Genomic DNA, 18,845 nt, shown 5'->3' on the forward strand with positions numbered 1-18,845 from the left:
ACTGGGGTCCGCCAGGATCGATGAGTCGGCTCTATGCTGACGACCAAAAGGGTTTGATCGATAAAATGAAGAAAGATGGGTGGGATCCAATAGAAAAACCAATAACACAACGGGAGTGGTGGGAAAAGCAGAAACAAAAGAAAACTCAGAAAGCAGGCGTAATTTTAATACATCAGTTAGTAATGTTAACAAAAAGGGTTAAGACACAAACCAGTAAGATGGAAGAACAAGAAGTGAGAATAGCAGAATAAGAAACTTTAGTAGAAAGGATGGAATTGACAGGCAAGGGAAAAGGAGACGAATGGGATAAAGAAAACCCCCCGCCGTATGCCTCGGCTCCACCTGGAGACGAAAGTGATATTCCGGTAGTGCCGATGGCACCCGTAATGCGACACCCAGTGCCAGCTCAAAATCGATATCGGGCTTTCTCACCTCTTGAAAAACAAGCCATTCTTAAAGATTTAGGAACCCTTAAACCCCGTAGTCAGAACTCATAGTTCTGGAGGAATTTAGAGGAAATGTGGGAAATCCATGATTTACACCCTCGAGACATCCACCAGTTAGTTAGGGCGAAATGCCCAGCTGACAAATGGAGAAATGTAAACCCCGCTGCAGGCATGCAAGATGGAGCGTGGGCGGATGCAGTACCTGCGAGTGCCGCACTGGCGGCACAGCGGGCAGCATACGGGCCCTTTAAGATCGCAGTAGAAACGGCATTTGGGGCCCCTACTATAAGCTGGGGGAAAATCCAATCAGTAAAGCAAAGAAAGGGAGAATCTAGTAGTGATTATGGAGAATGATTGTTTGACGCCTATTGCGAATCGTCAGGGCAAGCAAACCCACAACGAACAGACCAGCCCTTCATCCAGATGTTTAAGGATGGACTCTCATCGGCACACCAAGCCATCCTAAAAATGGGGGTAGTAGCCGCCCCTACGTATGATCTCGCAGTTCAATGGGCATGTCAGATAGATGCAAAGGAATCTGAACACACCGAAAAGGGAGTGTAAAAATTAAACAGGAAAGGGTAGCAGCAGGGGGGGCATCATAACCAAACAAGAGGATTCAGGGGAACTGTTATAATTGTGGGAAGATGGGACATATGGCAAAGGATTGCAGGAGTGGAAAGAAAGGGGGATGTGACTATTGCGGTAAGCCAGGACACCAGAGTCACAGCTGTTGGCAGAAGAAAGGAGATGTGGACCAGACACAGGGCGCTTATCTCAGTCCGGAGGATAGAAGGAACTTTCTTGAGTACCTCAAGTCGAAAGGGAAGAGTCAATGACGGGAGGCGGCCCCAGTAAAAGGAGGCTCGGATAACCGAGTCTATGTAGCAGCATTATTAGGGGGCCAACCGTGTGAAATGTTAGTTGACACAGGAGCATCAGTATCCTTGACTGATTTGCCCCTTCCGACAACCAAGGAGTATATATATATAGTAGGATTAGGGGGTATAAAAATTAAGGCTTATAAAAGTGAAGTACAAGTTTTAGAGATAACAGGAAAACTCCTCCCCGCCCAATTTTATGTGTGTCCAAATAACAAAGGTACCATATTAGGAATAGACTTGCTAAAAGAATTTAATATATTGGTGGACTCCGCGCAAAATAAAATTGTTTGGTCCAAAGGAGATGGGTCCAAGGTCAGTATAGATAAACCATGCACCAATTTGGCTAGGGTAGGGAGTGCAGCATCTTTGAGCAGGGATTGGGAACTAGAACGAAAACCATACGGGACCATATGCAAAATTATGAAAGGGGTTTGGGCTAAGACAAAACAGGACACCGGACGGGTAAAAATGGAGCCAATCACGGTTCCAGGTCCTGAACACAAGCCCCATAAACAATACCCTATTAAACCAGAAGCACGGGAAGCGGTACAAGAAATAGTACGTGATTTGGAAGAAAGGGGCATAATTAGGATTACCGAAAACATGACCAACTCGCCCATATGGCCAGTCACCAAACCGGATAAATCATTCCAACTGACTATTGATTATACTGAATTAAACAAGGTAATGTCCAAATTACACCCAATAGTGGCCAGCCCATCCACAATCTTAAATGCCTTGAACTCGGAGCACAAGATTTTTACAGTTTTGGACATAGCTAATGGATTCTGGTCTTTACCTTTAGACCATGAATCCCAGAATAAGTTTGCCTTTACAGTCGGGGAAAGACAGTATACATGGACTAGGCTACCTTAGGGGTTCCATAACAGCCCGGCGGTATTCCACCGGGTAATGAGTTCACTGTTAGAAACAGTGAACCTCAACCCGTATCGCAGCACTGTGTTACAATACGTGGATGACCTGTTAATCGCCTCGGAAGATGAGCATGGACATGCAGCTGCTTTAACTGAAGTCCTACAAGCCCTGGAAACAGGAGGGTTCAAGGTAAACCCTAAGAAAGCTCAAATCGGGCAGAGCACAGTTATTTACCTGGGACAACAATTATCCCAGGGGACCCGAGCCATGCCAGGTGACCGACAGAAGGCCATACAAGAGATGCCCCGACCGGTCTCAGTACGAGGAGTCGGGAAGGTTTTAGGTCTCTTTAATTATAGTAGGAATTTTATACCGAACTTTGCAGCTATAGCGGAACCCATCCAGAAATTGTTGAAAGGGGGAAGTCCCGGTAATACCCTGGTAGAGTGGGGACCAGAATAGGAGCAGGCATATGGGAGTTTAAAACAAGCGCCGATATCGGCCCCTGGCCTCGGTCTACCCGACATGAGGAAACCATTCCACATTCATTGTGAGAACGAAGGGGGGTTCTACGCCGCCGTGATAACCCAACAACATGGGGACAGGCGACGGCCGGTAGCATATTACTCCACTAAACAGTCATCCGTAGCCGCTGGATTATCACGATGTGTAGCAGCACTGGACTGCGCAGCATGGACAGTAAAGGTTAGCGAGCCCACAGTAATGACCGGGGACATTATCCTCCATACCAGATTGTTTTGTGGAATATGTGTGGCGTTGACCGGAGTGACATGCCACCCGGCACGGGAAAAGCGAGAGTTACTTGTTAATACGTTTTTGTATATGAGTTATGTGTATGTAAGGGACAAGGGAGAAAGTGCGTGTTGGGTATGTAGCCATATCCCAATCCACTCCAACGGGGGAATCCCTCTTAGACCAATACCATTAAACGTAATTCAAATGGCAGAATGGTTAGTTAGTAGAAACAATACGAGCAGTAGTACTAATGGTAACGACACCCAGAGCAGAAAACGGGAGGAACAAAGAGTACAGTTCAGGAGTGCAGGATATCCCTTAAACATGTTTGAAGGATGGTACAAACCCGTGTATAATATAAGCGAAACGCCACCGTACCTTATCCTCACAAACACAACTGGGGTAGGAAGACCCGTTGGGGCGATATGTTGGATAAGGAATGTAAGCAGAGGGGAATCTGGAAGCAGGAAACAGTAGTTGTAAACATAATTGGACAACACTCGAACAAGGTTCACCCTTAGAAGTTTGGTGGTTTAATACAACTGGTTTAACAAACCTCACTAGTGGGGGGAAATGGAACGGAATCACAGGGAGTAACGGCGAGTTCGGCTTTTCCACAGTCGCAACGAATATGAACCTAACTGCCTATAACGGGACCTATTTTATTTGTGGGCATAAGGCATACCCATGGCTTCCACGAAATTGGACCAGGTCCTGCTATTTGGGATATGTGGTGCCATACATCCATCACTTGCCCTCCCTAGCAGATCATCACCACTATCGATCCAAAAGGGCAATTACAGAAACAGAGCGGTTCTTCGCTATTTTATTCCCCGGGTATGGGACGGCTAGGGCAATAAAGGAAATTCGACTCGTAGCATCGGTATTAGAGAAAGTAGCTAATGACACAGCTGAAGCCCTGTCTGAAATAAGTGCAGAAATGGTGGCTATGAGAACAATAGCTCCCCAGAATAGGATGGCCCTTGATTATCTCCTAGCTAAAGAAGGTGGCACATGCGCAATGATAGGCGCTGAGTGCTGCACCTACATACCAGATAGCTCAGAGAATATAACCAATTTGGCCGACATATACAAAAGGAGGTAAAGAAATTACACCAAACCTCAGGGGAAGGTTGGTTGGACTGGCTCTTCGGAGGATCATGGGGATCGTATTTGATACATGGATTTATAATTGTTGTTGTAGTGATGACAATATGTTGTGTTATGATAACAATTTTGAAAGTATGTTGTAAATTGGCACTCGCTGGCATTTCAGTAGCATCTGGAGATGCGATTAAAACCCCTGCTATCAACGACAGACGGACTGCAAGCAACAGGAGAAGACGACGAGTCTCACATGTAAAGAGTCACATGATGATCAACGAAGGACGAGCCCAGGACAATTGAGCCCAACCCTCAATACAGGGTGACTACCCGGTGGATGGCAAGAAACGGCATTGGAAGTTGGTATCCCGGGGCAAAATCTAAATTTGTACCGGGACCAACAGGAGGGATTGAAGGGTTGGGATTTGAACCAGTTTAATGTTGCAGTCAAGCGACACAGCATGACAACCTAGTTTCGGTTGAAACTAGTTGAAGCCACAAATGGAACAGATGGTCAGAAACTGAACTAAAAGTGATTAAGCATGTGGGGATATGAGAAGCTGCAATAACAAGGTTAAAATTTGCAGAACAATCGGGTTACGAAGTAACAACTGTCACGCGGATGTATGTAAGGTATATTTGATTAACCTTTGAGCCATGTCCAATCACGAGTCACTGACTCAGATCGGCCGAAGCCACAATGAAGCAAGAATGGACCCTGCGGTCCAGATAACTGGACAAACTTAGATAAAAGACAGAACTGAAAGAAAGGGCTTAGCTAACAATGTAAAGTTATAATTAGGTTGTTTTCGAAGGAATATAATTGGGGGGGGCGGCTGTTGCCACGGAGCCGGATTGGCCAAGGAATAAGTAATGTAATAACGGCTATCGGTGTGCTCCAGTCTTGTACTGTATATAAGCTTGTGAATTTTGTTGATCGGAGAGAAGGTGCTCGCACAGACCGCGGGGTCCGAGACGCTTCTCCCAGGGCTCTGTTTTCAATAAACTGCACCTTTTACTTTACCACAGATTAGATGTGAATTTATTTTCACCCAACACTGCCTAAATAATTCAAAAATCTAAAAACATTTTGTAGAAATTGAACCAAAAGTGTGCTTTATGTCGCAGATGATGTTGTGCTGCCAGTCCCTGCCATTGGGGTGTGCTGCTGAGTGCCCACCAGCCTGCTCTTCTTTCTCTTTCTCCCTCACTCTCTGGCTCTGTTTCCAGTGGCTCTCCTTGTGCAACAGCAGCCACTGACTGCCTGACACGGACCAAAGTTATCCCGGAATAAGGACAGCACGCATGTGCCGTCAACCCGGATGTAAATCACTTCGGCAGCAAAAAGCCCTGGTTGAATTAACAGTGTGACCGGGACTGGACCGGGCCAGGCCGGGCTGAGCCGAGCCGTGCTAGATCGCACCGCGTTAACAATTCATATATATATTTTTAAAAAAACAATAAAAGACAGAACCGGCAAGGACATCGTAGATCACCCAATTCATGAGGTAAACTGGCCAATATAACCATCTGAGCAAGTGGGAAAAGTCGGCGGAATTGGGCGAAATATACCCAAGATAACTCGGATGGAAAAAATAACCTGAGGTCGGTGTGTTTGGTACTTAGAGATTGATCTGATGATAACTATTTCAGGTGATGTAAAGGAAGGCAAAATACTTTGAAGTTCTGGGCAAATAAAATTCCGAAATATTGGATAAAACTGAAATGACAAAAATAGCCAAAAAATTACAAGGATTTTTGCATTTTAAAAAGATGAGAATTTCCATTGTTTTTTAAAAAAAAAATTCTGTTGTGCGGCTGATGCCAAACTTTTTCTTCGAAGAGTTGCTGCTGCACTGTCATTGTGGACAGTTATCTTTTTTTAAATTTTATTACCAGAAAGGATTTGTTATCAAGTTGCTGCCTGTCAACCCTGCTCTTCCTGCCCCGCAGGTATCATCCATCCGCAGCACGGCCAACTAGTTCTCAAAGTCACAGCCGCACTCCCTCTAGTCCTCTTAGAGCGAGCCTGCACCTTCAGGCGCTTCTCCCATTCACAGCAGCACCAATTTCCACACGCACAAAAAAACAACACACCCACACGGTGGCTCGCGGCGTCGAAACAATTAACTCTCACTCAGTTCGTCGCTTGAAAATCAAACCCTCGCCCATTCATTCTGGTCTTCAATAGGAGAGTGGGATTTAAAATGGTTGGTTTCCTATGTTTGCTTTAGGCTGGCAAAGGCTGTTCGCAGAGTATTTATCTCCCATTTGACCACCAGCCCTGTGCAATATTCATCAGCTCCTTCCCATATGTTTTCTTCTTCTGCCAGTGCCCTCAATTTTAGCAGTTCCTCCATGTCCTTGTGTTTGCAAGAAAGAACAGCAAAATCTGACACTTGGACTTTCATCTGTTTTGTTTTGGTGAATGGGGAAATTGACACCTTCAGGTGTAGTAAAAATGATAAAGGTAGATTAGGCATCAATCTGATTTACATAGCTGCATATCATTTAAAAGTCTGCCCAACAAGGACCAAGTGATTGCCTCAAGCTTTTAGTGGAATTTAAGGAGTCACCTCCATTCTTTTGACATCTGTTTCCCCTTCCCTCATTGCACCATCCCATTGGTTCTGAAATGATTCCAGAGTTTTCACTTGCACTGCTCTAGCCAGGAGTCCATTTCAAGTTTTGATCACTGTTCATGTGAAGAATTTCCTGACTTCAATCCTAAATTTACCTTCTATTAGGTTGAACCTGGTCCCATGACCCACTTTTGCAGTTTAATTTAAAGTAGCGTTCTGGATTTACATTTTCCATTCTCTTAATTATCTTGTATTCCCCTTTCAGATCACCTTGTATTCCCCTTTCAGATCACCTTGTATTCCCCTTTCTGATCACCTTGTATTCCCCTTTCTGATCACCTTGTATTCCCCTTTCTGATCACCTTGTATTCCCCTTTCAGATCACCTTGTATTCCCCTTTCTGATCACCTTGTATTCCCCTTTCAGATCACCTTGTATTCCCCTTTCAGATCACCTTGTATTCCCCTTTCAGATCACCTTGTATTCCCCTTTCAGATCACCTTGTATTCCCCTTTCAGATCACCTTGTATTCCCCTTTCAGATCACCTACAGATGCTTCCTTTCCAGGCTGAAAAGCCCAAATCTCTAGAATCTTTTCTCATAACTTAGACCCCAAACATCAGTCTTGAGATTCTTCGTTGCACTGCTTCCAGTGTTTCAGTATCTCCCTTGTGTCTCAGTGACTAGACCTGGACAAAGTACTCAAGGTGTGATCTGACCAGAGCCCTAAGTAGTTTGATCCTGACTTCATCTGACTTGTATTCTGCTGTTTTTGCTGAAACATTCAACAAGTCACTGAGGCTTCAGCTCCCCCCCCGCACAAACCCAACCTGGATCACTGAGGCTTCAGCTCACCCCCCCCCCCGCTTTGTGGATTGCTACTCTGCATTGCTTGGATGTGTTGAGTTTACGAAGACTCCGAAGTCATTTTCAACTTTGACCTTGGCTATTTCAATACCATTCATGGAATATGTTAGTTGACCATTTTTCTTTCCAATGTGCAGTACTTTACACTTGTCTGAATTAAATTTCATCGGTCATTGTTCAGTCTACTTACATACTTTGTCCAGCTCATTCTGTAACTTTTGTACTGGCTTCTTCTATTCAACTGCCCTTTCTAATTTAGTATCTTATGCAAATTTAACAAACTTCCATTTGGTCTCTGAGTCCAAGTTATTCATTTGAATTAGATACAGTGATGTCAACACTGATCACTCAGGCACCCACTCAGTACTTCCTCTCCCCCCCCCCCCCACATAATTCCAAGAACAAGTGCCCATTATTTTCAACCCTTAAGCCAAAATATATTTACACCTATTTTGCTGTATTTTAATATGGCCAGAATAGCTGAATGGTGTCTTAAAGTTTGTTGCACTTGATGTATAGCCTATTTGCTTCCTTGTTGACTGAGCTATCCCAGGAAAATCCCAATATATTGTATTATCTCATTTTTCTATTGAAGGCTAACGCAAGATCCTTTGTAAGAATGTTGTTTCACCTGCAATTCCTCAACAATATATGATATTAATCTTGTATTGTTTTCATCCAAACCAGTTCTGATTTCATTAGGTTTTGCATGGCACCTTCTCTGCAAACCAGGCTATGGATCCCACAGATATGGCCTGCTGAGTATTTCCAGCATTTTCTGCTGTTGTTATGGATCCAACAGCGTCATCTTAATCCAGTTTTCTTCCTCCTGTTCTTCACGGTGATGGATAGAATGAAGCCAGTGTGATTCAGGTCCATTCCCTCCTGAGCTTATCTAAAACTGATCTTGTGCAGTGTATTTTACAGTCATAATACTGAAGTAAGTCAGAATTTTTCATTAAGAAAATATGAATTGTATTTGAACTAAAAGCAACTATAATATTAGGTTGTCAGTATATCGATTTCATGATGGTCATACTTCTAATGTGAATTTCTAATGTAAATAAGAAGACAAGTTGTACTTTCCTAAGCTGTTACCGACCATATGTAGATCATCGAGGTGAATATAGCTTTGTATTTTGAGTACAGCTAATAAATGCATATTACATTGATACAGGGTGCTTGGATTATTCAAAAGGTTTATCATGGCTTGATTTTGAAAATAAACATTTTGAGATAACATCTACTTAATATTTTATTATGTTAGACTGTAAAATGACATTGCAGATAAGTATTCAAAATGTAATGTTTCTCGATTGATGTCTTCCAGCCTAATGAGATGTGATGGATTTCCGAGGCAAAAAATATGAGCGTGGGAGTAACTGGTCAGATCCTGAGGTGGTGGAGTTGCTGCAGCTTTGGGCTGATGAGTCTGTTCAGATGGAGTTGGAGAGTTGCCTGAGGAACCAGCATGTCTTCAATAGAATAGCTGAAGTCTTAAGGGAAAAGGGTATCCACAGAACAGGAGACCAGTGTAGGGAGAAGATCAAAAAAATGAAACTTGAATACAGAAGAATTAAGGATAACAACAAAATCTGTAGGGGAGGAAGGACCTGGAAGTTCTTTGAGGTGATGGATAGAGTGCTGTCCAACAGACCAAATATTTGTTACAGTACTGTGGGTAACACAGTGATAACACAGCAGATACCACCAGGTGTTCTGGCAGCAGGAGATGGGTACATTCATCATCACCACCACCATCATCTTACTTCTCCGCCACATGGTATTTCTCATTCACACCATCCTCAGGAACTAATGGACATTAAATGTGAAGAAGTGGACTCGGACGAACGCAGCGAGACACCTGAACCACCCCCTTCTATTGTACTTCAGCAGGGTGGGGATGATCATGGAATGGATGGGAGCCTGTTGGAAGGGGGACATCATGATGGGTCACCAGCTATTAGGGTGGATGCTCCTACGGAGAATACCATTTCCCCATCAGGTTGGTACTTAACTTAAAAGAGCCATCCATCTCTCTCTCTGCTCATTTCTCATACTTCTCTCTTTCAGTCTTTTTTTCTCTAGTCTCCTTATTTTTCTCTAGCTCTCTTTTTCTATATTTCTATCTCTTATCTCTATCTCTTTCTCTGTCTCCCTTTATCACTCCTTCTTGTTTCTCTACCTAGCTTGGCTTCCCCCCAGCTCTCCCCTCCCCCCAGCTCTCCCCTCCCCTATCCCCCCACCCCCAGGCTCTGCTCTACCCTCCACTTCTCCCCTGCCCTACCCTCCCCGTTCCCACCTCTTTTCCCCCCCCCCCCCACCTCGGCTCGGCTCGGCACTCCCCTCCTCATCCACCCTGCCACCAGCTCAGCCTTCCCCTACACCACCCACTCTGGTTGCCCCCTCCCTCCCCCCCCCCATTCCTTTGGCACCTCCCCTTCCCACCCCTCTGGTGCTCCTGCCCACCCCCGATGCTTTCTCCCCCCCACCTCTGGCTCTCCCACCCTCCCCTCTTCTCCCCCCCCCCTCCCCCCCTCCTTCGCCTTGCTTCCTCCCCCGTTTCGCCTCCCTCACTCCTCCTCTCATTTTTCTATTTTTCTGTATTGTTTACTATTTACTCCAGTGCTGCTCAAAATGTTCAGATACTTGTTTTGCTCAATGGAGCCCAATATACAAATAATTGATTTATGCCGAAGTGTTTATTTTTCACAAAAAGAGACTTGGGAATTCAATCTCAACCTCATTATAGTATCAGATGCAGCCAGGCTACTGTATGATGTGCGTGCAGTTCCCTGAAATGTTCTAATTTACTGTGACCTTTCATATGACACTTCACCTGTAACCTAGAGGATTTAATATGCTACAGATACGCCATTTCTGTCCAATATGTTGTCACTTCGGACAACTATTTATTTTCAGCCTGGTCATCAAAAAAGCAATGCCACTCATTTATACCTAATGTGTTGGCACTGGTGAGGTATATGGCAAAGGGCTGAAAAAGACCAGCTGATCCATCTCAACATGGTGCAGCCTACACACGTCCATCAATCCACCCACCCCCCCCCCCCCGCCAATAATGCAATATACTTAGAGAGGCAGAAAAACAGAAATAACTTTAGCCAGTTTAGGAGCAGCTTTCAGGACACTACAGTGACTGATGCCACTAGTCCCAGTTAGCCACCTACCTCTATAACTCAAGATGTCTTCCACTGGCAGGAATTAACTCCACTCCCTTTTGAAGGTTTGCAGCGAACCTTCACTCACTGCTTGTACTGGCAGCCTATTCTAGAGGTTGACAAATCTCCAAAATAACTTGGTATGTAACCTAATTCTGTTTCTGTAACTTGTATGGCGGCCCTCTAGTTCTTTCCTGCCTATCTAGCTCAAATAACCTGTAAACTTGGACAGAATCTAATCCCTTCGTTATTTTATTGACCTCAATCATATCCCCTCGAAGTCTCTGCTTTTCCAGAGATAAAAGCCCAAGTTCCCTACCTATTCTGATAACTAAGGGCCTTTAAACCTCGTATTAATCAAGTGCCCTCCTCTGGATCTTTCCAGGGCCTCGATAACCTTGGAACCATGTGACCGACCCAAACTGGACATAGTATTGTAGATGTGGCTGAATCAAAGCCTTGTATATGGTCAGAATTGTACTTCTAGTTTTATATTTAATTGTTTAGCTGTATATCCTAACAACCTATTCTTCACAATGGCCTCACCATCGTGGTCATGGATCTATAATGTCTTGTGAACTACAAACCCCAGGTCCTTCTCCTGCTCTGCACCCTTGAGTGGGAAACCATGTATTATATATACATGCCTGAAATTTACCTAGCCCAAATGCATCATGCTGCATTTGTCTCTATTGAAAGACATCTGCCCCACATGTGTCTATTCGCCCAATCATTCTAGATGAGCCTGCAGACTATTATTTCATCTAAGGTGCTAACAACTGAGTATATCTTTGTATCATCAACAAAATAGTGGACTGTTCCCCTTGTGCCAGATCATTAATAAAGATGATGACGAGCAATGTCGCTAACATTGATTCCTGAGGTGTCAGCCATGGCTCAGTGGTAGCACTCTCGCCTCTGAGTCAGGTTGTGGGTTCAAGTCCCGGTCCAGAGACTTTACATCGGATATACAGCACAGAAACAGGCCATTCAGCCCAACCAGCCCATGCTGGCGTTTATGCTCCACTCGAACCTCCTCCCGTTTTTCCTCATCTAAATCTATCAGCATAACCCCCTATTCCCTTCTCCCTCATATGCTTGTCCAGCCTCCCCTTAAATGCATCAATACTATTCGCTTCAACCACTCCCTGTGGTAGCGAGCTCCACATTCTCACCACTCTTTGGGTAAGGAAGTTTCTTCTGAATTCCTTCTTTGATTTCTTGGTGACTATCTTAGATTGGTGGCCTCCAGTTTTGCTCTTCCCCACAAGTGGAAACACCCTCTTTGTATCCACTCTATCAAAACCTTTCATAATTTTAAAGACCTCTATTAGATCACCCCTCAGCCTTCTCTTTTCAAGAGAAAAGAAACCCAGCCTGTTCATCCTTTCCTGATATGTATATCCTCGCATTTCTGGTATCATCCTCGTAAATCTTCTCTGCACCCTCTCCAGTGCCTCTATATCCTTTTTATAATATGGCGACCAGAACTGCACGCAGTACTCCAACTGTGGTCTAACCAAGGTTCGATACAAGTTGAGCACATAATCCAGGCTGACATTCCAGTGCGGTAGTGAGGGAGTGCTGCATTGTCGGAAGTGCCGTCTTTCGGGTGGATGTAAAAGATCCCATAATGCTATTTCTAAGAAGAGCAGGGGAGTTCTCTCTGTTCCCCATGCCAATATTTATCCCTCAACCAACATCTAAAAGCAGATTAACTGGTCATTATCACATTGCTGTTTGTGGGACCTTGCTGTGCGCAAATTGGTTGCTGTATTTCCTGCATTGCAACAGTGACTACACTTGAAAAATACTTTATTGACTGTAAAGCACTTTGGGACTTCCAGAGGTAGTGAAAGGCGCTATATAAATGCAAGTCTTTCTTTCATTTTCTTTTTCTTCAGGACTCCACTAGTGACCACCCCCCACACAGCTGCTACATTTAATAACTGCCATCTGTGTAGGCGAATGCAACCAATTCGTTATCCAACCTAAATCTGCCAGCCAATCCCACAAGACTCGACCTTATTTAGCAGTCTTTTGTGTGGCAACTTATCAAATCATTTTTGCAAACCAAGATAGATAATATCTACCAGATTTACATCAGCCACCAATTTTGTAACCCCTTCAAAAAACTTGATCAGATCTTCTTCCGGAAGCCATGTTAGGGTTCCTTAATAACCTTTGCTCATTCTATAGGTTGAATAATGGACTCTCCGTTGTGCCATCCAGGTTGTACCAGTCTCACAAATTGGTTGCTATAGCTTACTCTGAAACTCGGAGTACTTGTACATGTGTAGGAAAGTACCAGTCTAATTTGGTGTACATTTTATCTATCTATGGCACTTCATCTGCTGTCCTGAGGTGTCTGACCCATGCCAATATGTGTAAACCATAACTCCAATGCACTGTAATATCATAACACACATAGTTAGGGTATTATGTTAGCTGCGGTTATTACTCCATTGCTGAGCCGCCATCATCACAGGTGGACTCAACAGTTTCAACTATTTTTAATTTGGTAGCTCTCTATTGGCATTTATGCTACTCAGAACACAAGTACAGCAACAAGATCCTAATATACAAAGGGCATGAGTGCATTTGTTTACTTCCAGCAGTAATGCATAAGTGATTGTAAACCAAAAATGATCTTAAGAGTGAGTGAGTGGCTGTTTTGTGCATAGCCCAAGTGATTTGAGCTGATGTGACAACCCGCAGGTTTCTACACCTATTGCATCTAAAGTGATTTCATACCCAGTTTCTGCAGTTTGTGAACAATAAAAACGAACTTACCTAAGCATATCCTCAGATTTTACATACAGATATTGTGATTTTCTAATATAGACTGTACATTTCTCTCTCAAATGAAACACTTTTTAATATTTTTGAGCCTCTGAAGCTTTTGTGCAATCCTCTCCTCCAGTCAAAATGATTGCGACAAAACATAGTACTTAGAAATTAATATTTAAAAACCATTGCCGATTGCTTTGTCCCATGATCAGTTGCTGCTCCAACACTGCATGACACTGCCTTCATGGAAAATAAATAAATGTAACAGTGAGAAGGCGAAGTAGGTATAACAATATGCTTTTAACGACATACTTTTGACTACTAAGCTTGGATTGTGCCTATGGCATTGTAAAAGATTGGGTTAAGCAAATATTTGAGGGTATGGAAAGAGAAAAGGAGCAATTTCCTCTATTGGAGCAGATTCTTTTTTTAAAACTATCCTTCAGTTTGAAAGTGGGCCAGATTAATCACAAATAGCAGAGCCCAGTGAAGTAGATGCTTCACAGAGAAGAGAAGTTGAATTTAGAGTTTTAGTACTGGGGGAAATAAAACACAGGACTTAAATAATAGTGTTTTATAGCCCATTCTCCACACAATGTTTGAAGCACCGACAGCTCTGGGATCAAAAGCCGTTGTGACAGGAGGTGATAATCGGTAAATCAGTAGCCACTCCGCATGTGGTACTTTGCCCTATTTATACACCGCAGATTGTAGCTAGCTGCACACGCTGAAGATTGTATTGCTGGAAGGGTCTGAAAATTAAGCAGGTACTTATTCTAAGGCAGCTGTTAAGATTTGCTTTGTTACTGAGGAATTTGCCTCAGGAATGTTAACTTGGTTACTTGTTACCCTGTTTAGTATTTATGTTTAGCATTTCTTTACAGATATTGTATTTGGTCGGCATGTGTTTGAAAAAATTACATGTCTGGGTTGTTTGTCCAGGAACAGAGTGCTCAGGAAACAAACAGCCTGGGTTTCAAAGTCTATTCCTTGATAATGGCAAGAAAAGATTAAAATTTTCTTCTGATTAGCTGGAGTTGTGAAAGAACAGACTTGAATTTCTATAGCGCCTTTCATGATCTCCGGACAGTCCAAAATGTTTTCACTGTGTAGGAAAACACGGCAGCCAATTTGTGCACAGCAAGGTCCAACAAACAGCAGTGAGATAATGACCATATAATCTGTTTCAGTGATATTGGTTGTGGGATAAATACTGGCCAGGACACCGGGAGAACTTCCCTGTTCTTCTTTGATCTTTTATGTCCACCTGAGAGACCGATAGGGCCTCATCCAAAGAGTTTAACGTCTCATCCAAACGGCAGCACCTCGAACAGTGCAGCACTTCCTCAGTACTTTTTTATTTATTCATTCAAGTGATGTGGGCATCACTGGCAAGGCCAGCATTAATTGCCCTCGAGAAGGTAGTGGTGAGCCGCCATCTTGAACCGCTGCACTCTGTGAGATGAAGGTACTCCCACAGTGCTGTTTGGTAGGGAGTTCCAGGATTTTGACCCAGCGACGATGAAGGAATGGTGATATATTTCTAAGTCAGGATGGTGTGTGACTTGGAGGGGGACGTGGAGGTGGTGGTGTTCCAATGTGCCTGCTGCCCTTGTCCTTCTAGGTGGTAGAGGTCGCGGGTTTGGGAGAAGTGGCAACCTAGATTAGTGCTCAAATCCTTCTGTGCCATTATGACTCAATGGGGGAGAAATTGGGTGAGTAGCGCCACCTGTTAGCGCCTAAAGAGGCAGTCAGTGGCTGTAGCGCCACTGGCTGCGCCTCCCGCGATATTCAGCAGGGGCGCTAATGGTGGCGTTAGCCTGTTGCACTGCGCCGCCACCGATGACGTCATCGGTGTGTGCAGCGCCCCGATCCCGATATTTGGTAGCGAAAGCTGCTGTAGCGCCGTTCGCTACCCGCGCCCGGTTCACGGGGCCTTACTGTGCCGGCAGAGGTGCAAGTTAAGGTGGAGGTGCGGGGCGGCCGCCTGCCCGCACCTCCGTCCCCGGCCTCCTGGTTTCCCCCCCCCGCGGCATTGCCGGCTGTTTCCCGAGAGCCCGGCACTTCTCCTTGGTGCCGGGCTCTTTTGCCGGCACTCGCGATCGGGGATCGTGCTGTTGCAGGCCCCTCCCCCTTAACAGTGGGAGGAAGGCCTGCAGTACCGCAGCATAGCGGCACGTTGCACTGCGATATTCAGTTTCAGCGCCCTAAGAGGGACGCAGAGCGCCTCGAGGCTCGCCCTGTCTCTCTCTAGGGGCACTGAAACTGAATATCCGGCGATCGCTAATGTTCCGATCGCTGCGCTAAATCCTGCGCTCAGGTGACTTTGGCGCCACTTTGGCGCCCCAACCCAATTTCTAGGCCAATGACTTATTTTCTTTGAAGTGATGCACATTAAAAAAATACATTAAAAATGTAGTTTATGATGATATCTGCACCTTTTTATTTCAGGTTACATTGACCCAAATATAGGTAGTACCTCCTCTGGGATGCGTACCTCTGGGCCTGCATTTTCTGCCCTTCACAGACTTCGCCGGAAAAGAAAGCCACCTCGGGTGAAGGATCCCTTGGATGACGTTCTTCTCAAATTTCTAACAGCGCAAAGAGTGGTAGAGGAACGTTTCCTGCAAATGGAGGAGCGAAGAATGCAACGGGACATGGAACTGGAAGACAGGCGAATGCAGTTGGAGCAACGTCGGATGGAATTGGAGAGGGAGCACGAGTACAGAATGTTCACCATATTCGCTCAGATGGTGAACGCACTGCGACATGGTGGCTCCATGCAAACCTTGGGCTTGGACCTCAGCCAGGCCTTCTCACAGTCTTCTGGCCAAGCCACTGGGACAGGTGGTGCTCCATCCTCGGCTTCTACCTCTAAAAATGGTAGCAGTCGAGTAGTACAGCATCCTAGCAAATCTCTATCAAATGGACGGAGGGATGTGTCTGATGCAGAAGTTAATCCAACATTCCAACAACCTGAGTTTAGCATTTATTTATCAAAGAGAGGAAATGAAATGATTAATTACTGTGGAAAACTTGAGGAAGGTTATGCTGCCTACCATGCAGATAAGCATGATGAAGACAAAAACCCTAATGTAAGTCTATTAAGGCATATTAAGGTTAGAATCATAGACATTTAGGGCACAGAAGGAGGCCATTCAGCCCATTGTGCCTGTTCTGGTTCGGTCTAGCTGTGGCCTTTGGGGGTTCATTTGTATTAATTTATTTGTTATTTGTGGGTATTTAGGTTACAAAATGCTGTGATATCTCATTTAAATCCAAACTAAAAATTCAAAATGTGTTCGATCACTGATTTATAACTAGGAACTTGGGTTTCATTCTTAGACACATTGAGGAGGATCTACTTATTCTAAAGACTTTGGGTCTTCACTTAATTAATTTGCACAACATAAAACTATACAAATTTGGTATTGTCTTTAGGATTCTAATCTTGAGTAGAGATAATAGTAAATTGGGGTCAAAAGTGCACTGGTTAAATCATGAGTTTGGATTCACCCGCCTTGTTGGGGACCACTACATTGCATGTTCTTTAAATAAGCCGAGTGTGTTTGAAGTTGTAGCTGAGCACACATGGAACAGTCTGCCAGTGACCACTGTCCATGTCATGTGTGCATGTCTATCCTGAACGCTGTACGCTAGGTTTCACAAGTTCCTTTTCTGACCACTTTGTGTACACAGGTTTATTGCCTTTGCACAGTTCTGGATCACTGAAACCACCCGTGGAAAAGTTCCTGACCGACCTTTCTCAGTTTAGTAGATGTTAAAATTGTTTCTATTTTTCTCCGATGTTCAGTAACGTCACTACCTCTCAGCAAGGCACCCTTGCCAACACCCAACAGCCTTCCCTCCTACCTTGGCAGTCAGCAAGAAATTTTGAAAGCGTTTGAAATTTGAATATCAGACGTTAGCCCCAGTTTTATATTCAATATTCCATTCCACTTAGAAATATTCATTACTGATGGAAACGTTCAACTGAAAATTTTTAACTTGATATTACGGGCCTTCAGAATGGCCCCACGAGTTCTGGGTTTGCGCATGCGCGAAAACCTGGAACTTGAGAGCTGTCAAGTTTCACTTGGACAGATCCTTCGCATCCGCTACAAAATCACTTTCGCTGGTTACCGCCCAGTGAATGCCCACGGAACCCTTCAGCCTGGTAAAAGCAAGCGTAAGGCCACCTTTTACCAGCGTAAGGGTTAAAATAAATGTTAAAATCATTTTTTTTTTAATGATTTAAACATGCACATACATTTAAAATTTGTTTAGGTACATTTTGGCCCATTGTTTAAACTGTTTAAATTTATTTTTTGAAAAATTAAATTTTTATTTTAAGTGCTTAATTAAAGGGTCTTTTAATTAATATTGAACATGGGAGCTTTTATTTTTATTTAAGTGGTGTGAATTCTTATTTATTTTGGGGATTTCTAATATGCTTGTGGGGATTCTGTATGTAAATAGAATCCCCATAAGCATCATAAGAATCCCCCTTTTTGATTGGTTGACCGGGCCCACGTGATCCCAGGGACGCTTGCGAACCGCCTGCTCCCCTGGGATCCTTGGGCCTTTACCTGCAGGCCCAGGACACGAAGAGTCCGAAGCTCCAGAGACACCAGGTAAGTTCGGTTTCTTTTTCCGGTTCGGAGGTGTATTTTTCTGGTACGTCTCCAACCGCAAATTCAGGGCCATATGCTTTTTTTTAAATGGAAAAATCTAGAGACGCATGGAGTCTTTTTGGACTTGGAACAGTCGGTTACTGAGTTACTGGATTGTGTTTTTTTTTTGTGTCACTTCACTTCAGTAACTGGATGCTTTAATCAGGCATTTTAATCATACATTTTTTTAAATCTCAGGAGAAAGGCTTCCTCTGGTCATTTATGTGTCCGCAACATCAAAAACGCAGTGAGACAATGTCCTTTGTTCACTATAATGAAATTGTAAAAGGGGTCTGAAAGAATGGATTTTTGGTTTCTCTAGAAATATTAATCGGAGAAAGACTTCCAGCTATATTTACAATGTAGCTAATACAGAAACCAGAGGAAATCTTTTCCCTCCCTCCCTCTCCTTTCCCATAAGTCAGCACAGGCTGCTGGTTTCAGAAAGCTGGGAATTTTTTTTTCCAGTAATGTCAGTGGTTGTATTAAATATTGTGTGTGTGTTTATAAATTTGGTAAATAATAATGTTCCAAATTACTGGCAATGATATTCTCACATGATAGCACTGTATGTGCTGTAAATTGAGTTTGACCTGTGAGCTGGAATTGGAGTGACCTAGCACCCACATTATGAATTAATAACCTGTGGCTGAGTTTCTAAAGTAAGTCTGAGTGCAGCTCTTTGTTC

General features: G+C 43.9%; 2 protein-coding genes across 2 annotated transcripts in view; both read left to right on the forward strand.

Annotated features, from left to right (window-relative positions):
• The window catches only part of LOC147107036 (1-aminocyclopropane-1-carboxylate synthase-like protein 1), a 78,297-nt gene that overhangs the window by 18,009 nt on the left and 41,443 nt on the right, over positions 1-18,845 (forward strand). Inside the window, exons 5-8 of the mRNA XM_086008046.1 lie at positions 4,239-5,671; positions 8,203-8,455; positions 8,846-9,520; positions 15,936-16,579. Coding sequence (XP_085864172.1) covers positions 8,860-9,520; positions 15,936-16,579 — 1,305 coding nt within the window. The 5' untranslated portion in view covers positions 4,239-5,671; positions 8,203-8,455; positions 8,846-8,859. The remainder of the gene's footprint in view (positions 1-4,238; positions 5,672-8,202; positions 8,456-8,845; positions 9,521-15,935; positions 16,580-18,845) is intronic.
• On the forward strand, positions 2,243-4,369 carry LOC147107037 (syncytin-2-like). The gene is given in 3 exon segments (XM_086008517.1): positions 2,243-2,480; positions 3,409-4,044; positions 4,047-4,369. Coding segments are annotated over 3 exon segments (1,197 nt in total).

Source organism: Somniosus microcephalus, chromosome 15, assembly GCF_052327205.1.
Source record: "Somniosus microcephalus isolate GS21.2 chromosome 15, FLI_Smic_1.0, whole genome shotgun sequence".
NCBI lineage: Eukaryota > Metazoa > Chordata > Chondrichthyes > Squaliformes > Somniosidae > Somniosus > Somniosus microcephalus.